The 19475-nt window shown below is 51.2% G+C and overlaps 1 protein-coding gene across 1 annotated transcript; it reads left to right on the top strand.

Moving 5' to 3' along the window:
- The first annotated feature begins 645 nt into the window (after positions 1–645).
- Positions 646–15227, top strand: DISP2 (dispatched RND transporter family member 2). Its single transcript, XM_039843903.1, has 8 exons — positions 646–1174; positions 5980–6309; positions 6595–6624; positions 6767–6890; positions 7174–7289; positions 7461–7588; positions 7956–8053; positions 9386–15227. The coding sequence occupies exons 1-8, from the start codon at positions 1062–1064 to the stop codon at positions 12644–12646; spliced, it is 4200 nt and encodes a 1399-aa protein (XP_039699837.1). The 5' UTR covers positions 646–1061; the 3' UTR covers positions 12647–15227.
- Positions 15228–19475: the final 4248 nt, after the last annotated feature.

Below are 19475 nucleotides of genomic sequence, written 5' to 3'. Positions count from 1 at the left end.
CCATCTTCTATCGATCTATGCCTTTCATAGAGTGGCATTTGTACACAGCTTAGGGATATCTATACTCCAAAAGCTCTTGGGTTCTGATGCTCTCCCTAGCCCCATTCTTCAGCCAAGGCATCTCCATACACATACAGCCAGTCTGCTTGCTGTGAAACCCTTTCTGCCCATCCAAATCACATCTGGGTCCCTCTCCACTTGCCAATTGCCAGGCTTCTTACACTGTCCCTATCTATTCTAGTGCTACCACAGCCCTTTAGCCAGCCTGTCCACAGCCCATCACATCTTCCTTCCCTCATTGCCATTCCCTGACCTGGGACAGAAAGTGCCTTGGAGTGAGTGGCTACTGGGCACTTCCCAGGCTGAAGTGGGTGTTTCTCTGAGTGTCTCTCCTTTCCCCATCCCCATACTCCGCACTTGAATAACAGGATTGGGGCTCCACGTCTGATGGACGCAGACCCAGGTCCAGGTCCAGGTCCGGGTCCAGACGAACGTAAAGAAAGACCCAACTTGAGCAGGCGCCAAGCCCACTGGGGAGGAGCAGGGGCGGAGGAGGGGTGCGGGGCGGGGGCGAAGCCCCGCTGAACCAAGCAGAGATAAATATGAGACTAAAGCCGCCCCACCTCTTAACCCCTTGGTGTCCTGTACAGTGAAGTGCTGTCGCGGAACTGCTCCCTCTTTCCGACTAGAAAAGTTTGCATTTCAATTGTGAGGCTCTCTATACTGTGCTTGGGGGTCTCCATTCCTGTTCTTATGGGAAGACCGATGCCTCCCAGGAAAAGCCGGTGTGCGGACTACAGTCAGACTGTGGGAGTCCCAACAGCAGACCTGAGTAGAGAGGCCCACACCACCAGCCTGCGGGTCTTAAAACACAGCGAGCCTCCAACACTGGGCAGCCGCGCGGGAAGCCTCTGTCCCCGCCCCCTGGTGCCGCGCCCTGTGGCTGGGCTCCTTGCCTGCCCCGCCTAGCTATCGGCCCGCCCAGAGTTTACGCATGCGCAGAAGATCGCCACCGCGACCGCTTCAGCACCAGCTCCCGGACAGCGGCGCCGCCCACGGGCATGGACCGAGGTAGCGGCATTAGCAGCAGAGGTCCGGCTCCCGGCCCAGGTCCGGAAGGGGAGCAGCGGCCCGAGGGGGAGCTCTTGGCCCCAGACGGCAGCTCCCCGAACAGGTAGGGCGGAGCGCTCCGCAAATCCAGCTCACAGACCTTCCATGCACCCCCGCCTCGGGTATTCCCAGTAGCAGCCGTATGTCGCCCCATTCATTCCCCCAGCTCTTCCCAGAGCCCCTTTCCGGCACCTCCGTGCTCCCAGCCCCCTGGCCACGCCCTCGCTCTGTCGGGTCAATTTTCCCTCTCCCTGATAACCCCTACTGTCAGCGCCCCATTGCCCTCACCGCCCTGGGTACCTGCCCCACCCACTGTTCCTACCTTACCTCAAAGGCCTGGGATTCTCTGCCCTTCCTTTCTCCAAAATCCCTCCCTCTAGGCCCTGCCCCTGTGTCTTCTCAATAAGCCCCAAGCCCTCAGTGACCTCAGTCCAGGTTCCAGCGTGTCAGTGTGCTGGAGGGTATGCATGTACCGTAGATGGGAGGCTCGCCAAGGTTTGTGTCCTGGGGAAGGCAGATACTCGGTGGCCACGCCTGGGACTGTCTTTGTCCATCACCGTCAGTTTCTACTCTGCCTTGCATGGCGGGCTGCGCACATGTAGGCTCGAGTCTCTGCCTATGGCAGCTACCTGCATTCCCCAGAGGCTCTGAGGCTCAGGCCTCGTTCAGAACCATCCCCAAAGGAGTCCCAAGCTGACTGGACGGGAGAAACACCTTCCTATTGAGGGCCCAGATCTCGGGGCCTCTCCTCTCTCTTCCTCCACCATATGTGTGAGGAAACAGCCCAGCCAGGTAGCAATATGGCACAATTTCTGTGCCCTGCCTGAACTGCCGCCTCCAGAATCCCTCCCCTGACATAACACTGCCTTTCTCTCCTGCCTGGACTAAAATAAGAGGCATTCTTTGGGGGCAATAAGCAGAAGTGGACACATTGTCTCCAGACTGCTCCAGTTAAAATATATATTCTGTACCTCAGAGCAAGAGGAAGCCCCACAAGTAGAGAAAAATCTTTTCTTCCTCTTGTTAACAGATCAGCCTGGACTGGTTTAGCTACATTTCCATCAGAAAGGCACAGAGCTTTCTTCAAGGGGGTGAGATAGGATGGATGTGGTCCCTAGACCAGGGGACCGCCTGGCACTATGGCCTGCCCAAAGAGCTTGAGGTGGACAGGGCAAGGACAGTGACAGGGCAGAGCAGAGGCCTGGGGGCAGGAACATCTGCCTAGAAGGGGCTAGAGAGTCATTTGGTGCCTTGGATATTTTGCCAAGGGTCAGCTCTCTCTGGTCTGCTCACTTCCCCTGCACATGAGGGCCATTCTTGGGCACAAGAACCACTTGCTCTTCTCCCTTAACTCCTTTGAAACTCTGGCCCCTCACTGTACTTTCCCAAGATATCCTGGACACTAATCAGGCAAAGGGACTCAGTTCAATTCAATTAAAGAAACACAAACATGTTCCTGCTGAGCTAAGTAGAACTCTGGAGATAGATGCACAGTGAATATTATGGCAAGCAGATGCATCTGCAAACACACACACATACAAACACAGAGTCCCTTACTAATGCATTGACTACAGAGTTGATTCTTTGTGTTTTTAAAAATTACCTTTTTCTTTTCCTAGTGACATGAGCTGCTCCTCTACCTATCCTGGCCACTCTGCGGGATCACATGGATGTCCATATGGCTATGTGTGTGAGGGTTTGGGGGCAAGGTTAATGCACATGTACATTGCCTCTTATAAGGCTCCCAAGTGGGGGCTCTGTGTCTGGGGCCCTGTTAGCTAGGCTTTGACTTCTGTGACTTTGGCCTCTTGAGGAGGCCTGCGTCACCACTTTCTATCCGCCTGCCCACCCCAGTCACTTGGCTTACAAGCCAGCTGGCCCAGGCAAGCAGCCCAGAAAGTTGCTCATCCCAGTCAGAGCCATGGAACTGAGAGGGTGAGAATGAAAGCCCCTGGGGAGGCAAGGCCTGGAGTGCTTAACTCGTATTATTAATAAGTCTCCTGAGAACAGAGGGCAGCAGGGGCTGGAAAGACAAAGCTTTTATTCTGAGAAGAGTTTGACTGTTCTCCTTGGGAGGGTTGAGACAAAGGCCTGGTTCTACAGTGGTTGGAATGTGGAGGGTTTCGAATTCTGCCACACTGACAATGATGGGCACAGTCAAGAAGGGTGAGATTTGGGAACAGCTGATCCTAGGTACCCAAAGAGGGATAGAAGGGGTTGAAAGGAAGGGACTGGGGCCAGGAGGAACCCAATAGAAGCAAACCGACAGTAGATGTTAGAATCCCTCTTGAAGAGAAGCTACCTAAGGAAGGAATTGGACTTATGAGGTTTGGCAGGCTGGTTAAAGAAGAGTGCTCCTGTTCTCCTCCTGCACTGGCTAAATTTCTGGCTTCCCTTAATGAAAAAGAAACTGACACTCCAAGTGGGTTCCTGGTTCCTAAGACAAGCCCAGTGCTCAGAGAGTTCTCTAAGGCCATGGGCAATTGGAATAGGCACCCTGGCTGTCCCACCCTCCTGATCCCTGGAAAGCATGCCCTGCCTAAAAAGGAAGAACAAAACTAATGGGTCATCTTCATGCCCTCAGGATCCAACCCAGATCAAACACAGTGCCCAAAATGTGATAGGTGCTCAAAAAAGATCTGCAGAAGGTAAATCTTAAACAAGTAGATGTCCATACTTACACACATAAACCCAGGCCATTTATCCAGCTCCCTTTTGGCCCACGAAGATGGGCCCATAAGGTTTTTTTTCTGCCAGGACAATGGTTGCTATGACATTAATGTTATGGGGTCATCTGAGGGCTTGCTTTAGAACAACATTGTTCAAATTCCTATTTTTCTAAATTTTGAGTTAGTTAAAATAAGTATCAGTGATTTAAATCATGAGATCAAATTCTGATGCAGCTTTTGGATACAAAAAGGAAAGTATTTATAATTATCTATGTAGTGAGATTCTCAAGGTATGAAAAGTTCTCAAGTAAAGATATATATTGTGTGAGGTGCCTAAAGAGGTCAAATTATAAATATAAATATACTTCTTAAACTACATGCTCCCTGCAGCACTGAGTGTGATAAGCAGCAGGAAAGCAAACATGTCTTCCACATGCCAGGCTCCATGCCAGGCACCTCACATATGTTATATCAGTTAATCCTCATACCAAACCTGGGAGGGGTCATTATCATCATACCCTCACTCAACAGACAAGAATGCCAATGCTCCAAGAATTGTGTGTCTTTCCCAAGGCCCCAGAGCTAAAGGATGATGAAGCCAGGAACCTACGTCTGCTGCTTCCCCATTTTGCTCTCAGCACAAGGATCATTCTTCCTAGACTGCTATGCCAGCCAGCCAGCCTTCTGGGAGGAAGAAGATAGGCTTGCCTATTCTTTTCAGTTCCTCTACTTGGTCTCTGGGTGGAACCCAGCCTCCATGGGCAATATCCACTTGCATCAGGATTCTGGCCCATGGCCCCTTCAGCAGTGCAGCAGGCAGGACTGGAAGCCAGGGCTGAGTCAGCACACACCTGGCCCTCCTGTGGGAGCTATATAAGCTCTGGCAGGCCAAGTGATCCAGACAAATGTGAGGAAGGAGACAGGGCTCTGTCAAGGCTTCCCAGCCCAGAACTCCTGGGAAACTCTCCATGCGGAGGCCCTCGGCACTCTGTTCTAGATCTGGCAATCCTGTCACTAGGATGGGACTCCACCTAGCCCTGCACTCAAGGAGTGGGGCTGGGTGCCTGCACAGAGTGCTGCCCTCGTGAGTAATTTTGAAGGAGGAATCTACTTCTGACTCCTCCCTAGCAAGTTCCTTGGGAGTGCCAACTCCCTCTCCCAAGTGTGCACACCCTTGCAAAGCAAATCTTCTGCCCCATGGCCCAAGCAGATGCCCTACCAAACTTTCCCCTGGCTACCCCCATCCCTGTGAAGGTCGAACCCTCCTCTGGGCTCTCTTAGCCCTCTGACTTCTTATCTCACAGATGTGGAGTAGGTGTCCACATCTGCCACCTACTATGAGTGCCTGGTGGACAAAGACTGGGCCTTCTTCATGCTAGTACCACTATTAGCAGCCTGTCTGGCAGTTAGTATTCATTCAACAAACATTCCCTGGGCACCTTCTGTGTGCAAGTCACGGTTCAAGGCCCTGGGGATAAAGATATGAATGAATGCACCAGACTCTTTCTCTCCCAGAGCTCACATTCCATATAAGAGACAGCTATATAATATAATATCTGGTTGTGGCAAATGCTCTGAATATAAAGCAGGGAGAGGGATGAAGAGCGGATGGGTGATTATTTAGAGAGGATAGTCAGGGAAGACTTCTCTAAGAAGGTAATAGTTGAACTGAGACTAGAATAAAGAGAGTGTGTGAGCCATGCAATTATCTGTGGAAACAAGAGTGCAGCAGATGCTCAATAAACGCCTCACAAGAGAATGAACTGACAACTGTAGCAGAAAGAGCACAGGAATGCAAATCAGAACTGGGTTCAAGACCCAGCTCTTCACACCTCACTGAACCTCAGTTTTCAAATCTATAACCAAGGAAAAGACTTCTCCTGTGGGTTTTTGTAAAGAGTAAATAAGATCATACATGTAAAAGCATGTTTATTGCCTAGCACAGTGTTTGTCATATAGCAGGCTGCCAATAATGTTTTTTCAGTGCATGGACAGATGAGGTAATGAGACAATGGACCCCATGAGGTAGGTTGTGGTATAGACCTGGGGCCCCCACCCTTCTTGCCTTTCCTCCAGGTCTAATAATAGAAAAACCCAAGCCCCTGTCTCCTTGTCTCAGCTGGCTTGCTGAATAATGCTAGGGCACAGGGTGACCCATCACTGTCCCCAATCTGATCTTCCCTGCCTCCTCTATCCCCAGGTCCCAGAGCAAGGCTGTGGCCCCTGAGGCAAGCCCGGAGAGAAGCTCCTCCCTCCACAGCTGCCCCCTTGAGGACCCTTCCAGTTCTTCAGGACCTCCACCAGCAACTGCCACCCTCCAGCCTGTGGGCCCATCCAGCCCCTTGGCCCCTACCCACTTCACTTATGCCCGGGCACCACAGGAATACCGGGGTGGAAGTTCCCTGCCAGGGCTTGGGGACCGGGCAGCTCTGTGCTCCCATGGCTCCAGCCTCAGCCCTTCCCCAGCCCGCTCACAGCATGATGGGGCCTGGAAGCCACCATCAGTGCAGCACCATGTGGTCAGCGTCAGGTAAGAAGGGGTCCAGAAGCCTGCCAGCTGCCACTGGATGGTAGAGCAGGGCTTAAAACTGGGGCCAACTCCCTGAGCTCTGGACTCCATAAGGAGGCAGCCCAGGATGTCCCCTGCATCTAATGGAGGAGGCAGCCTGGATGGAGGAAGAAGTAAGGGTTGCAGCTGGGGAGTGGGAAAGTCTAAAAGGGTTAATTTAATACCATCTTCTTCTAACCCCCAACCCCTACCTCCCACCTTACAAGAGGACTCTGGCAAGCAAGTGTCTTTTCTTCTCTTCCACAGGCAGGAACGGGCCTTCCAGATGCCAAAGAGGTAGGTTTAGGGTGACCAGGCTGTGCCTAGCATAGCCCCGCCCCCCCCTTCTTGGCGGTTCCTATGCCCACTCTAGGGCGGTTCCTAGGCCCTTCTACCACACTCAACTCCAACTCATGTGGGCTCTCTTTCTCTTTCTCAGCTATTCCCAGCTGATTGCCGAGTGGCCAGTGGCTGTGCTACTGCTGTGTCTGGCTGTCATCCTCCTCTGCACCCTGGCTGGGCTCTTGGGGGGCCAGCTGCCTGACTTCTCCAAGCCTTTGCTGGTGAGGAGCCAAAGGGAAAGAAGGGGGCCCTCCGACCTGACCACTTCAGCTAAGTCTGGGGCAGAAAATTGGAGTGGCTCAGCTTGGGACAGGATGGCAGTGGTGGGCTCTCAACCTCCAGAGAGAGCTGGGGATATGGTATAGAGATGATACTTTCATTCAACAATCGAGGCAGGAAGGCTGGCCTTCCCTGTTCCAGGGACCCAAGGGGGCAGAGCCAAGAAGGGCCAGATGGAGAAGCCCCCTCCTGCTTGCCTGATCTTCTCAGCCCTCCTCCCTACAGGGCTTTGAGCCTCGGGACACGGACATTGGACGCAAGCTAGTGGTATGGAGAGCACTGCAGGCCTTTACAGGCCCCAAGAAGCTGCTTTCCCTTTCCCCAGACCTTGAGCTGAATAGGTAATGAGTTTTCATCTTTTCACTGCTGGGGGAAGTAGGGAGGGGCCATCAGGTGATCCTCTCATAGGCAAGTCGGAGGAGCTTGCTGGGGCCCCTGGGGAGTAGTATCTGGCCTCCTCTGAGCCCTCCACCCTTTGATGGTACCTGGCATCGATTTTCTTTCTACCTCAGCTCAAATCCCTACACCACTCTGAGCCCTGCACTCTGGAGCAGTAGCCAAGAAGGCATGGTCCGGCCCCAGAGGATGGTGGAGCCGCTGGAGGGCAGAGAGCAGGAGAGCTTCTTCTGTGGCCCCCCTGGTAAGCTGCAGCCTGGCCAATTCCTGGCTTTAGTGGTGATCCCCACCCCACCTACAAGAACAGGAGGGTTCCAGGAGAACAAATTTGGGGAGACAGAACGCGAAGGAGGCCAGCTGGCCACAATCAAAATAAAGAACTTGGGTTATATCTGGGAAGATAAGGCAGGTCTTAGGTGCTCCAGCCACGTAGGGTCAAGCTGGTTGTGGGTGGGGCACAGGAGCTGAGATGCAGGCCCAGAATGAAACAGCCAGACACAGGTTTCAGGATCCTGAGAATCTGAATCTCGTTTGGCCCCAAGTAAGCATCTTCCCTTTGGTGGGCCCAGGACCTGGGGTCAAAGGGCTGAGTTCTGGGGGATGTGTTGCAGAGAAGAGCTATGCACAGCTGGTGTTCATGTCCACCTCAGCGGGCAGCCTGTGGAACCTGCATGCCATCCATTCCATGTGTCGGATGGAACAGGACCAGGTGAGCTGACTGGGGAGATGTCAGGGGTTGGGGCATGGGGTGCGGGGTTACCAGAGACCTGATCCCAAAGAAATACAGCTGAACCAGGACTGCTAGGGTGGACTGAGGAAGAGCTTAGAAAATTATTCCAGCCCTGCTGAGTGGCTCCAGGTTGGGTGGGGAAAGAAGAGTCAATTGTTTTCAGAAGAGTCAGGACGAGTGCAGAAAGACAGACTATGCAGAGCCTGGGGATTCCCTAAAGGTCCTAAAAAGGAGCCTCAAGAGCTGTTGCAGAGGCCGCAGCCCATGGGCCCCAGCCCCATCAACCCAAATAGTGCCAATGTAATCATGCTAGCTAAGAGAACCCATATACCATAACGTTTGCAGAAAGATTTGCCGCTAAAAACAGTGTGAACACCACTAAGTAGCCCACACTGCTCACTTCACACAAGAGTATCTGAAATACCAAAGACACTGGGTAATAACATGTACTCTGGAGTCAGATGTCTGAATTCAAGGCCATCTCTAATACTCCCTAAATGTGTAACTTCAGGCATGTTTCTTAACCTCTCAGGAGGTTATATACCTCAGTCTTTGTACATATAAAATGGGGATAAGGATGGTATTTTCATCATCAATATGTTGTGACAATTAAGATAGAATTTGTAAAACTACAGCATAATGACTATCAATAGTAATCTCTCTGTAAATGCCACTATTGTCACCATGATCTCAGATCCAAGACCATACGGCCAGCTCGTAGCAGAACAAGGCCTCTGGTTCTCAGACTGGTGCTCTCTGTAACTGCACCAGCTATTGTGCACCAGCTACTGTAACTGCACAGCAGGTGGGAGAGAAAAGGAGACATGAGGTCTGAAAAAGAAACAGCCCTTCGCCTAAGAAGGTTTAAGCAGACCAGGTTACAGAGAGAGTGGGCTAAGGTTTGGCAGTGCCCCTGATCCTGGGGCACTTTTCTCGCCATTTACTTCTAGTTCCCTGGACCTTTGGCCCTATTCCCTCTGTGGCTGCCACTTCCATTCTTCCTCCTGGCTCAGGCAGTGCAGAGTTGGGGTGGATGGCCTACAGGGGCCCTTAGGGCAGGATCTCTCAGGCTGAGGCCTTGGCAGTATCCCTGAGTTTCCTCTTCGATGGAGTCAAAATATAGCTGCTGACACCTGGGCCAGGAGCCAAAGGCAGCTCTGAGACGAGCCAGTTATGCCAGGCTGTCGAGATATGTTTCTGCCTCTGCCCTGCACCTTGAAAGGAAATGAGAGGGTCTTGGACAGGGCTGGGGAAACCTGGGCCCTTGCACTGCCCCTGAGCTCTACTTGCTGTCTGTGCCCTACCCTACAGATCCGCTCCCACACCCACTTTGGGGCTCTGTGCAAGCGTACCACAGCCAATGAGTGCTGCCCCAGCTGGTCCCTGGGCAACTATGTGGCAGTGCTCTCTAACCGCTCCTCCTGCCTGGACACTACTCAAGCAGATACAGCCCGTACACTGGCCCTACTGCGGGCCTGTGCTCTCTACTACCACCGTGGTGCCCTGGTGCCCTCTTGTCTGGGACCCGGGCAGAACAAGCCACCACGCTGTGCCCAGGTTCCCACCAAGTGCTCCCAGAGCAGTGCCATCTACCAACTCCTGCACTTTCTGCTGGACAGGGACTTTCTGAGTCCCCAGACCGCTGACTACCAGGTGCCCTCCCTGAAGTACAGCTTGCTCTTCCTGCCCACTCCAAAGGGTGCCTCCATGATGAGCATCTACCTGGACCGCCTAGCCACTACTTGGGGGCTCTCTGACAACTACACGTCCATCACTGGTATGGATCTGGGCCTCAAGCAGGAGTTGCTGAGGCATTACCTGGCCCAGGATACAGTGTACCCCTTGCTGGCCCTGGCCGCCATCTTCCTCAGTATCGCCATCTACTTGCGCTCTCTCTTCCTCACGCTCATGGTGCTGCTGGGGGTGCTGGGGTCCCTGCTGGTGGCCTTCTTTCTTTACAGAGTGGCCTTCCGCATGGCCTACTTCCCCTTCGTCAATCTGGCAGCGCTCGTCCTGCTCAGCAGCGTCTGTACCAACCACACTCTCATCTTCTTTGATCTTTGGCGCCTCAGCAAGAGTCAGCTGCCCTCTGGGGGGCTGGCGCAGCGTGTGGGCCGCACCATGCACCACTTCGGCTATCTGCTGCTGGTCTCCAGCCTCACCACAGGCGCTGCCTTCTATGCCAGCTACCTGAGCCGCCTCCCGGCGGTGCGCTGCTTCGCCCTCTACATGGGCACCGCTGTGCTGGCGCACTTGGCGCTCACGCTGGCCTGGCTGCCCTCCTCCGCCGTGCTCCATGAACGCTACCTGGCGCGCGGCTGTGCGGCCCGGGCATGGGGCCCGTGGGCCGGCAGCGCGCCCCGGAGGCTTGCGCTGGCGCTGCACCGGCGGCTCCGCGGCATTCGGCGAGCCACAGCGGGCACCTCGCGCCTGCTCTTCCAGCGCCTCCTGCCCTGCGGAGTCATCAAGTTCCGCTACATCTGGATCTGCTGGTTCGCAGCACTTGCGGCAGGGGGAGCCTACATCGCTGGCGTCAGCCCCCGCCTGCGGTTGCCCACCCTGCCGCCGCCCCGCGGCCAAGTCTTCCGGCCCAGCCACCCCTTCGAGCGTTTCGACGCAGAGTACCGCCAGCAGTTCCTATTCGAGCGGCTGCCCGAGGGCGAGGGTGGCCACATGCCCGTGGTTTTGGTGTGGGGCATTCTGCCCGTGGACACTGGGGACCCCCTGGACCCTCGCAGCAACAGCTCACTGGTGAGTGACCCTGCCTTCTCGGCCAGCGGTCCTGAGGCCCAGCGCTGGCTGCGGGCACTCTGCAACAGAGCTCGGAATCAGAGCTTCTTTGGTGCCCAGCCGGAGGGCTGGCCCACACTGTGCTTCATAGAGGCCCTCCAGCACTGGATGGAGAGTCCTGGTTGTGCCCGCCTAGGGCCTGGCCTGTGCTGTGGCCATTCAGGATTCCCCTGGGCACCCCAGCTTTTCTTGCACTGCCTCAGGATGATGGCTCTGGAGCAAGGCCCCAATAGCACCCGTGACCTGGGACCCCGCTTCAATACCGAGGGCAGCCTGGCTGCCCTGGTTCTACAGTTTCAGACCAACTTCCAGTATAGTCCAGACTACAGCCAGGCCCACCACTTCTACACTGAGGTCAGCCACTGGCTGGCAGCGGAGCTGGGCAGGGCACCTTCCGGCCTCCGCCAGGGTTGGTTCACCAGTCGTCTGGAGCTGTACAGCCTGCAGCACAGCCTGAGCACAGAGCCTGCTGTGGTGCTGGGCCTGGCTCTGGCGCTGGCTTTTGCCACACTGCTGCTGGGCACCTGGAATGTTCCACTTAGCCTGTTCTCCGTGGCAGCTGTGGCAGGCACCGTACTGCTCACAGTGGGGCTCCTGGTTCTACTCGAGTGGCAGCTCAACACTGCCGAGGCTCTCTTTCTCTCTGCCTCTGTGGGCCTCTCAGTAGACTTCACCGTTAACTACTGCATCTCCTATCACCTGTGCCCACACCCGGACCGTCTGAGCCGTGTGGCCTTCTCGCTGCGCCAGACCAGCTGCGCCACGGCCGTGGGGGCTGCAGCCCTGTTTGCGGCTGGTGTGCTCATGCTGCCTGCCACAGTGCTGCTCTATCGCAAACTGGGCATCATCCTCATGATGGTCAAGTGCGTCAGCTGTGGCTTTGCCAGCTTCTTCTTCCAATCTCTCTGCTGTTTTTTTGGACCAGAAAAGAACTGTGGGCAGATCCTCTGGCCCTGTGCCCACCTGCCGTGGGATGCTGGAACTGGGGAGCCTGGTGGGGAGAAGGCAGGCCGTCCACGATCAGGGCCAGTCGGGGGGCATCCTGGGTCCTGCACAGAGCAGTATGAGCTACAGCCCCTGGCACGGCGCCGGAGCCCCAGCTTTGACACCAGCACAGCCACCAGCAAACTGTCCCACCGGCCCTCAGTGCTTTCTGAGGATCTACAGCTACATGATGGCCCCTGCTGCTCCCGGGCCCCACCGGCCCCTGCCTCCCCAAGGGAGCTGTTCCTGGACCACCAGGCAGTCTTCAGCCAATGTCCAGCCTTGCAGACATCCTCCCCCTATAAGCAGGCTAGCTCCAGCCCCAAAACCCGGGCCAGGCAGAACTCCCAAGGGCAGAAGGCTGAGCCCATGCAGGCATCACCGGAAGCCCCAGCCCATGTTCCTAAGCCAAAGGCTGCAGAGCCACCTGATTGCCTCTGCTCCTCAGCCAGCACTCTGGAGGGGCTCAGTGTCTCCGACGAGACATGCCTAAGCACCTCTGAGCCCAGTGCCCGTGTGCCAGATTCTGTGGGTGCCTCCCCAGAGGACCTGGATGAAACTAAGCAATCAGTACCTGAGCGGGGCCAGCTGAACGAGAAACGGGACACCCTGTGGCTGGCACTGAAGGAGACCGTGTACGACCCATCACTACCCGCTTCCCACCAGAGCAGCTCATCCTGGAAGGGCCGTGGAGGGCCAGGGGATGGCAGCCCTGTGGTGCTGCCCAACAGCCAACCAGATCTGCCAGATGTTTGGCTGCGCAGGCCCAGCACCCACACTTCAGGCTACAGTAGTTGAGGGAGGCCCAGAGAGGCCGGACCAGGGCACAAAGCCTGTCAGGGATGACAAGGTAGGGGCAGTGCCAGGCTTGAACCTGGTTGTGTTTCCCCACATCAGCATGGAGAGGTCTCACCCTCCAGCTGTGGACTTTAAACCCTGCCAAATGTTCCAGCCTTGGTCCCGGCTGCTGCTTACCCCCCACATCTAGAGGATTCAGTAGGGAAGGTCTTTGGAAGGAAACACCAAGTTCTTCTTGTGACTTGCCGAGGGCTCATCTGCCCCTACAGTGCCAACAAGGACCCACACTCTGGAAGGGAGAAGGCCAGATGTGTAGCGCCAAGTATCAGGGGAGGCTGACCTGGCCCCCATGCCAAGTGGCAAGAATTTCAGTGAGACTTAGGGGCCTAGTCCTTAGGACCCTGCAGAGGTACCTCACCAAGCAAAAGAGCCCTGGGGAAACTTGGGAGCCTCTTGGGCCTCCCACCTTTCAGGGGCTCTTTATCAGGATACTGCCTTCTCTTTGGGGAGCTCCTCTAGACCAGAATTGGGCCTGGGCTTCTGTCCTGAACAGCCCTACACCTCCCCCCCAACCCACACACACACACCCCAGTCTGACCAGAAATGCAAGGCCCTGTAGAGATGGTGGCTGGGAGTGAAGCGGGAGGAGAGCTGGTCAGCCTTGGAACATCTTCATCAGAAGCTGCTCTAGCAGGAAAGAGTAGCTAACGAACAATCAGAATCCTTTCCATCCCTGCCTCTTTCAGTTTACAGAACATTTTCATACCCATTGTCTCACTTGGGTACACTGCAGTTGGCCAGGTTCTTTTGTCCCCAATTTACAAGTAAAGACATTGAGACTAAGTAAAGTTAATGTGATTTACCCAAATCGCATTGCTAGTAAATGGCAGAGCAGGTTTCCAGACTCACTCCACTACTACAGCTCCCACTCTCCTCCTGGCTACCTGCCCCAGGGACATTGGTCTGTGGCTGTCCTGATCTTTCACTTGTAGCACCCTCCTATGACCTGCCTTCTCAGGTGTCTCTTAGTAAACTTCCCTCCTTCCCCCTTTAGGCCTCCATCTTGAGAGAGAGCTGTACTCTGAGCAAGACCAGAGTTCCTCCAGATTCGACTAAGACTCCTACTGGCCGCAGAGTATCCTAGCTGATCTTTTTCCCAGGTTCAGAGGCAGGTGCATGGAGAGCCACTGCCAGGAGATACACTGAAGGCAGTAGAGGTGGAACAGAGTTCAATTAAGGCGAGAACTCAGGCCTGCCCTTTTTGGGAGTGTGTAAATCGAAAGCTGTTCCCCAGGTAGGGTCCCCGGCTTCCTAAGGACAGGTCTCTCCGGTGGCCCTCAGGAGACCAGAGGCTGACTCCTCCCTCCTGCTCAAAGCAATGAGTCTCTCTAGGAAGGCTTCATCCCATGTGAGAGCTCATAACACTTATTTGGCATCAGCAAGTTTACTGAACACCTACTCTGCATATGGTACTATAAGGGGACAGAGGCATGGAAAGAAAATCAACATGTGCTCTCAAGTTGCTCACTGTCTAGCTGAAGAAACAGCTTACACATCAGCACAGGTGCCAATGCGTCACTGAGGGCCATATGCTTGTCATCATCAATATTACTGGAGCTCAAGTACCTAGGACTGGATAACCATTAAGACTTTCTAGAGGAGGTGGGCTTTCTAGACTTGAGCTGGGCTTTAGAAATCTAAGTGTCTCAGACTGGAAATTACCTTAATGATCATCTGTTCCAGCAGTTTTCAAACTTTGTAGCCTCAGGACCTTTTCTTCAAAGAATTGTTGTTGATATGGTATACAAACAGATCAAAAGCAGCTACTCTGGTGGGTGCTGGCTGGGAGAGTACAGAGCCAGTTTAGCCCCCCTTTCTGCTATGCCTCTCAGGGGCCCCTGGGGAACTGCTCAAGCTTCTGATAGCTCCACAGAATGTGGTATGAAAACCCCTGATTCAGGCCATTTTACAGATGAGTAACACAAAGGGGAAGGAAGTGTCCTAGGGACAGACAGTCTTTGGTAGAGCTGGAGACAAATCAGGGCGTGTTTTGTTTTGTTTTGTTCCTATATTGTTGAGACCTGCCTCTCACCCCAAGTCACCCATGAAAAGTGGAACAGAAACCCAAATGAGACAGGAGTTGTGAAAGAGACAGAAGACCATGGATAGGAATGACAGAATACTTTGCAAGATAAGTAAATCAAACCCATTTGACGCCTGACATCAGGAAGGGGAGGCAGTGACTAGGACCTAACTTGGACCTGTCCCCTGGAAATCTGCTTGGACCTGTCTCTCTTCATGTCCAAGTAGAATACAGCTTCTGTGGCCTAGGGCGGCTCATCGGGGTCCTGACTATTCTGCATCATGGACCGTGTCCTCCTGTTATCACACAGCTAAGCTGCGAGAGCCCTGTTCTCACCTGATAATCAGCCAGAGGAAGGACAGGAGAGCCCTTCCTCCTGAGCATGAGCAGAAGTCTGGCCTTGACTCAAAAGAGAGCCAGCATCTTCAATGCTTCTCAACAGATCACCGAGGCTCTTCTTGAGAATTGTGGGAGTGCAGCAGAGACTTGGACCAAAAGAAACTGCTCTTCCACACTCTCTTTTGTGTCTTGCAGAGGGAAACATTGGTGTCTGGGACTGGAGCTTCAAAAACTTTGCCTGAACACAACCACTGAAATATTAGAGCCTGGGGGAGGAGGCAGGCATCAGGGATTTGGGCACACCTGAGGACCCTATTGGGGATTTCTGGGTCCCATTCCTCCTGGCCATGGCCATATAGCCCTACTGGAAGGCAGATGAGCCAGAGCAGCTGAGGTACCAACTGGATTTGTTCTTTACGCCTCAAGGCCCAAAGGACTGGAAGGACCCAGTGGCAATCAAAAACTTCACTTTGCACCACAAATGGCCTAAACCAACAGCAGGCACTTCACTTTAGTGGGTAATCCAGCCCACCTTTCTAGCCCCAATTTTGGAAAGCAGGGTTTAAAGCATTTTCAATTTCCTTTGAATTTCAGCAGACCTATTTGCTTTATTATTATCATGGGTGGTTACAATGAATGTGTGGCTCTGGACACATGCGGAGAGGCTTAGAAGCATGCTGTGAGGCAAAGTGTTCACATTTGCTCTGGAAAATTCGAGAAATGGTTTCTTAACACTGAGACACTTTAAAATAGAACTATATTAACAATCATTTGGGACTCGAGAGTATTTCTCCTATTTGTGCCACAGATCCTTGAACTCACACTCAGAGTATGTGTGCTGTGTTTTTAAAATGTAACTTGGTATAGCTAGTTACTATGGGAAAACCCATCCTTCCATGGCTGTGGTGCTTTGGTGACAATGTTAGAGATTGATTTGACTGGCAGCATCTCAGATTTTACTGGCACATGGCATATCTCATACCATGATATTTCGGCAATATCCCAGCTTCAGCCTGATTCTGAAAGAGACATCTCACAAGAGATTTATAAGCCAAACTTTCTCAGCACCCTGCGACTCATTCCATTCTTCTCCCAGGACAGAGGGGCAGGTGAGGGGTGTCAGGAAAGAGGATATATCGATTTGCAACCTTCACCCATTGTCTGGAGAGTTTCTGATCTTTTCTTCTATGATGGCCTTATCTCAGCCTTTGATAATACATGTGGGCAACGACAAGCTCTCTGGCACTCCATGCCACACATCAAGAACCCATTTGCTTGGGGATAGGAAACAGACCTTCCTTACCCTTTCTTCTCTCACCCTTGTTCACAGGGGTGACTATAACTCAAGGTCTAGAGGTGTTTATGCTTAAGAGAAGAAATTTTAATGCAATTCACTAGAAAGATGAGAAACAAAAGAAAGCCATTATGTGCTGTGTAAATGGCTGGCTGTCCAAAGCTATCCTGTGCTGAAGAGCCCTGGAAGGACCTTGATAAACATACTTATTGTCAGGCTTCTGTGTGATTATTCATGTTATCCCTCAAAAAAGAGAAAAGATGAACATTTACCAAATTCACAAACATCAAACCAGAGCTTCAGTATTGCTAAAGAAAATCACACAGCTGGGTAGATTGATGTAGATCTGAATTTATAACTATCAACCTCAACTGGACTCTCAGCCCTGCCTAGCTACTTTCCATTCTAGTTACTAGTTTCTATTCTTTGTAATGACCTTTTCATATTTTCTCTTCCTTCCTAAAATATTTGATGCTCTCCACCTTCCACAGCCCCCTTTTCAGTAGACAACACATTCTTCATAAAGAAAACTGGAGGCATCAGATAGAAATTTCCTCACCTTTAAGGCTTCAAGTCCCCAGCTTACCTATCCCTGCTCCTGCCTGCTTCTTCGCCATCCCTTCTATTACAACAAAGGAAGCGTTAATTATTCCATCAACGGCTTCACACACTGTACCAGAGGCCTTCACAATGGGGCTTGCATTCCCACAGGGACATGAACACCTTCTAAAAGGTTAAGTGGACACCAACAGTTTTAAGGGAATCATTTTCCAGAGCTTCTTCCTTCATATATTCCTTCTCATATTCATTAGCCTATGAAGGAGCCTTAGGTCAGCCAACTCTCCTCCACCTCTACTTTCCCAATTGACCCCCCTCCTTCATTTTGAATCCTACTCTGGCACCTCATTCTGCAGTATAAAAAACAAAAGGACTACTTGAGAATGCTCTACTTGAGGAAGTCCATGAGAGCACAAAGCCTAGAGAGCTTCTGTGGGAATTTTCAAAGGGGCAGCCCTGTAGCTCAGTTCTGTGCTTTCTCCATTTAATTTGAATTATTTGAATTGAAAAACAAAATTAAAAACAAAAAATTTTTTAATAGAAACAAAATCAGACTTTTTCTGATGGAAAGTCAATGTGATTTAGCTGAGTTTGACACAGAAGACTGGCTTTGCAAATAGGATATATAGTGGACATTTTCCAAAAATGGAATCATTTGAATCTGAGAGGGGAGGTAGATGGCAGGGGGAGGGGAGGATTAATTAAAATCATTTCTTAAATAAAAAAATAACATAATAAAAAATAACCAAAAAAAGATAAATAAATAAATCTGAAGCTTCTTGGTTTGAACAAGAATATATTTAAAGTATATATATAATGTCCCCTTCCAGCCAAGATGAAGTAGTAGGGGACAGATTTACCCTCCTCCTGAAACAACCAACCAAACAAAAAATATATGAAACAACAGTTTCCATGACTCGGGATGTTAGACAACAAAGGACAGTGATCCCTGATGGACAAGATACAAATGAGGTGAGCCCTGTGATTGCCTGAGTTATTGCTTGAGAGAGTTTCCAGGATGCATTGCAGAGGAGAATCCAGACAGGGCCAGATAGACTTTCTGAGCTGAGGAGGTAGCTCAGAGTTTGGGGCAACCAAGATAGCTAGAATGCTCAGGAAAGAATACTGGAGAGGAGAAAGGTGCACAGAGAAGGAGAATTCTGGAGATCTGCGAAGCGCCCCCTTGGGTATTCAGCAGAGCACTGCTCATCATCTAAGTGTGAGGAAACTACTTGAGGCCAAGGAAAGAACCACCCAGGATTTATGAGACCAAGGATTAGAACAGTAGCCAGTAGTCACACACAGCTGGAACATTGCCTATTCTCATTAACCAAACTGGAAAACCTCATAATTTATGGAGCATTGGTTTAAGTTCTCAGAAGGGTTTTGCCTCAGTAGTGGGAACTCATTAGCTCTAGTTTAAACATTGCTCATTCTCACTTAACAAATCTTAAAATCAAGACCTGAAAGGAGCAAACTGTTTCTAAGTAATTTAACTGCATCCCAAAACAAACCTCAGAATATTTACAGAAATACAAAAATAACCAGCACCCAAAATGTAAAAAAAAAAAAAAAACCCTATCATGCAAAGAAGCTGATAAATATGACTCATAGTGAGGAGGAAAATCAATTGACACCAACTCAGAACTGATACTTACATGAAAATTACCTGATAAGGACATCAAGAACAGTTATTATAACTGTATTCCATATGTTCACATAGCTAAATAGAAACTTGGAAGATATTTTTAAAATACCCAAATCAAACTTATGGAGATAGAAACTAAAATGTCTGAGATAAAAAAATAATCACTGCATATAATTAAAAACAGTTTAGACACTGCAGAAAAAAAGAGTGAACTTGAAGACATAGCAAATTATCCAAAATGAAATATCAAAATAGAATTTTAGAAATGAATAAGATCATATATAATATATAATAGATAGAAAGTATATCCTTTATAAATATTTAAAATTATGAAAATTTTAGGCATCAACTAAAAATGGGTGAGAGGGTACATTTTTTTGTTCTATTATTTTGTGGGAGTACATGAAAAGAATTTGAAGATGCCGTTCTAGATCCCACCTTCCTTCCCTCTTTCTTTATGAATTTGTTCCTTTGATCATCCCCACTCCCCCCATGAAGCATCCATTTCTTCCTCTCAGCTGGCTCATTCTCATCAGCATATATATCAACTAGAATCTGCATCTTCGAGATCCCCCCCAACCCACATCCAGTTACTGCCCAATTGCTCTACTCCATTCACAAACTCTAGAGTCTATACCTGCCATCTCTGCTGCCTCACCTCTCATGCATTCTTCAGCCTGTTCCAACATGGCTTCCACTAAAACCTCTCCACTAGAATTTCTTTTCCTATACTCACCAATGATTTTTTTGTTGCTAAATTAAATGGATCCTTTTTATTTTCCGTCTTGCTTGCCCTTTCAGTTATTTTCAATAGTTTACCACTCCCTTTGTCAGCGGTTTACCACTTCTTTCTTCTGACCTTCTAGGATACCACTTTTTTTTTTTCTTTCTCTCACCTCTCTGGCAC

This window comes from Pteropus medius, unplaced genomic scaffold, assembly GCF_902729225.1.
Source record: "Pteropus medius unplaced genomic scaffold, Ma_sr-lr_union100, whole genome shotgun sequence".
Lineage (NCBI taxonomy): Eukaryota > Metazoa > Chordata > Mammalia > Chiroptera > Pteropodidae > Pteropus > Pteropus medius.
The sequence above is the reverse complement of the archived record's forward strand: the minus strand, read 5'-3'. Positions and strand labels throughout refer to the sequence as shown.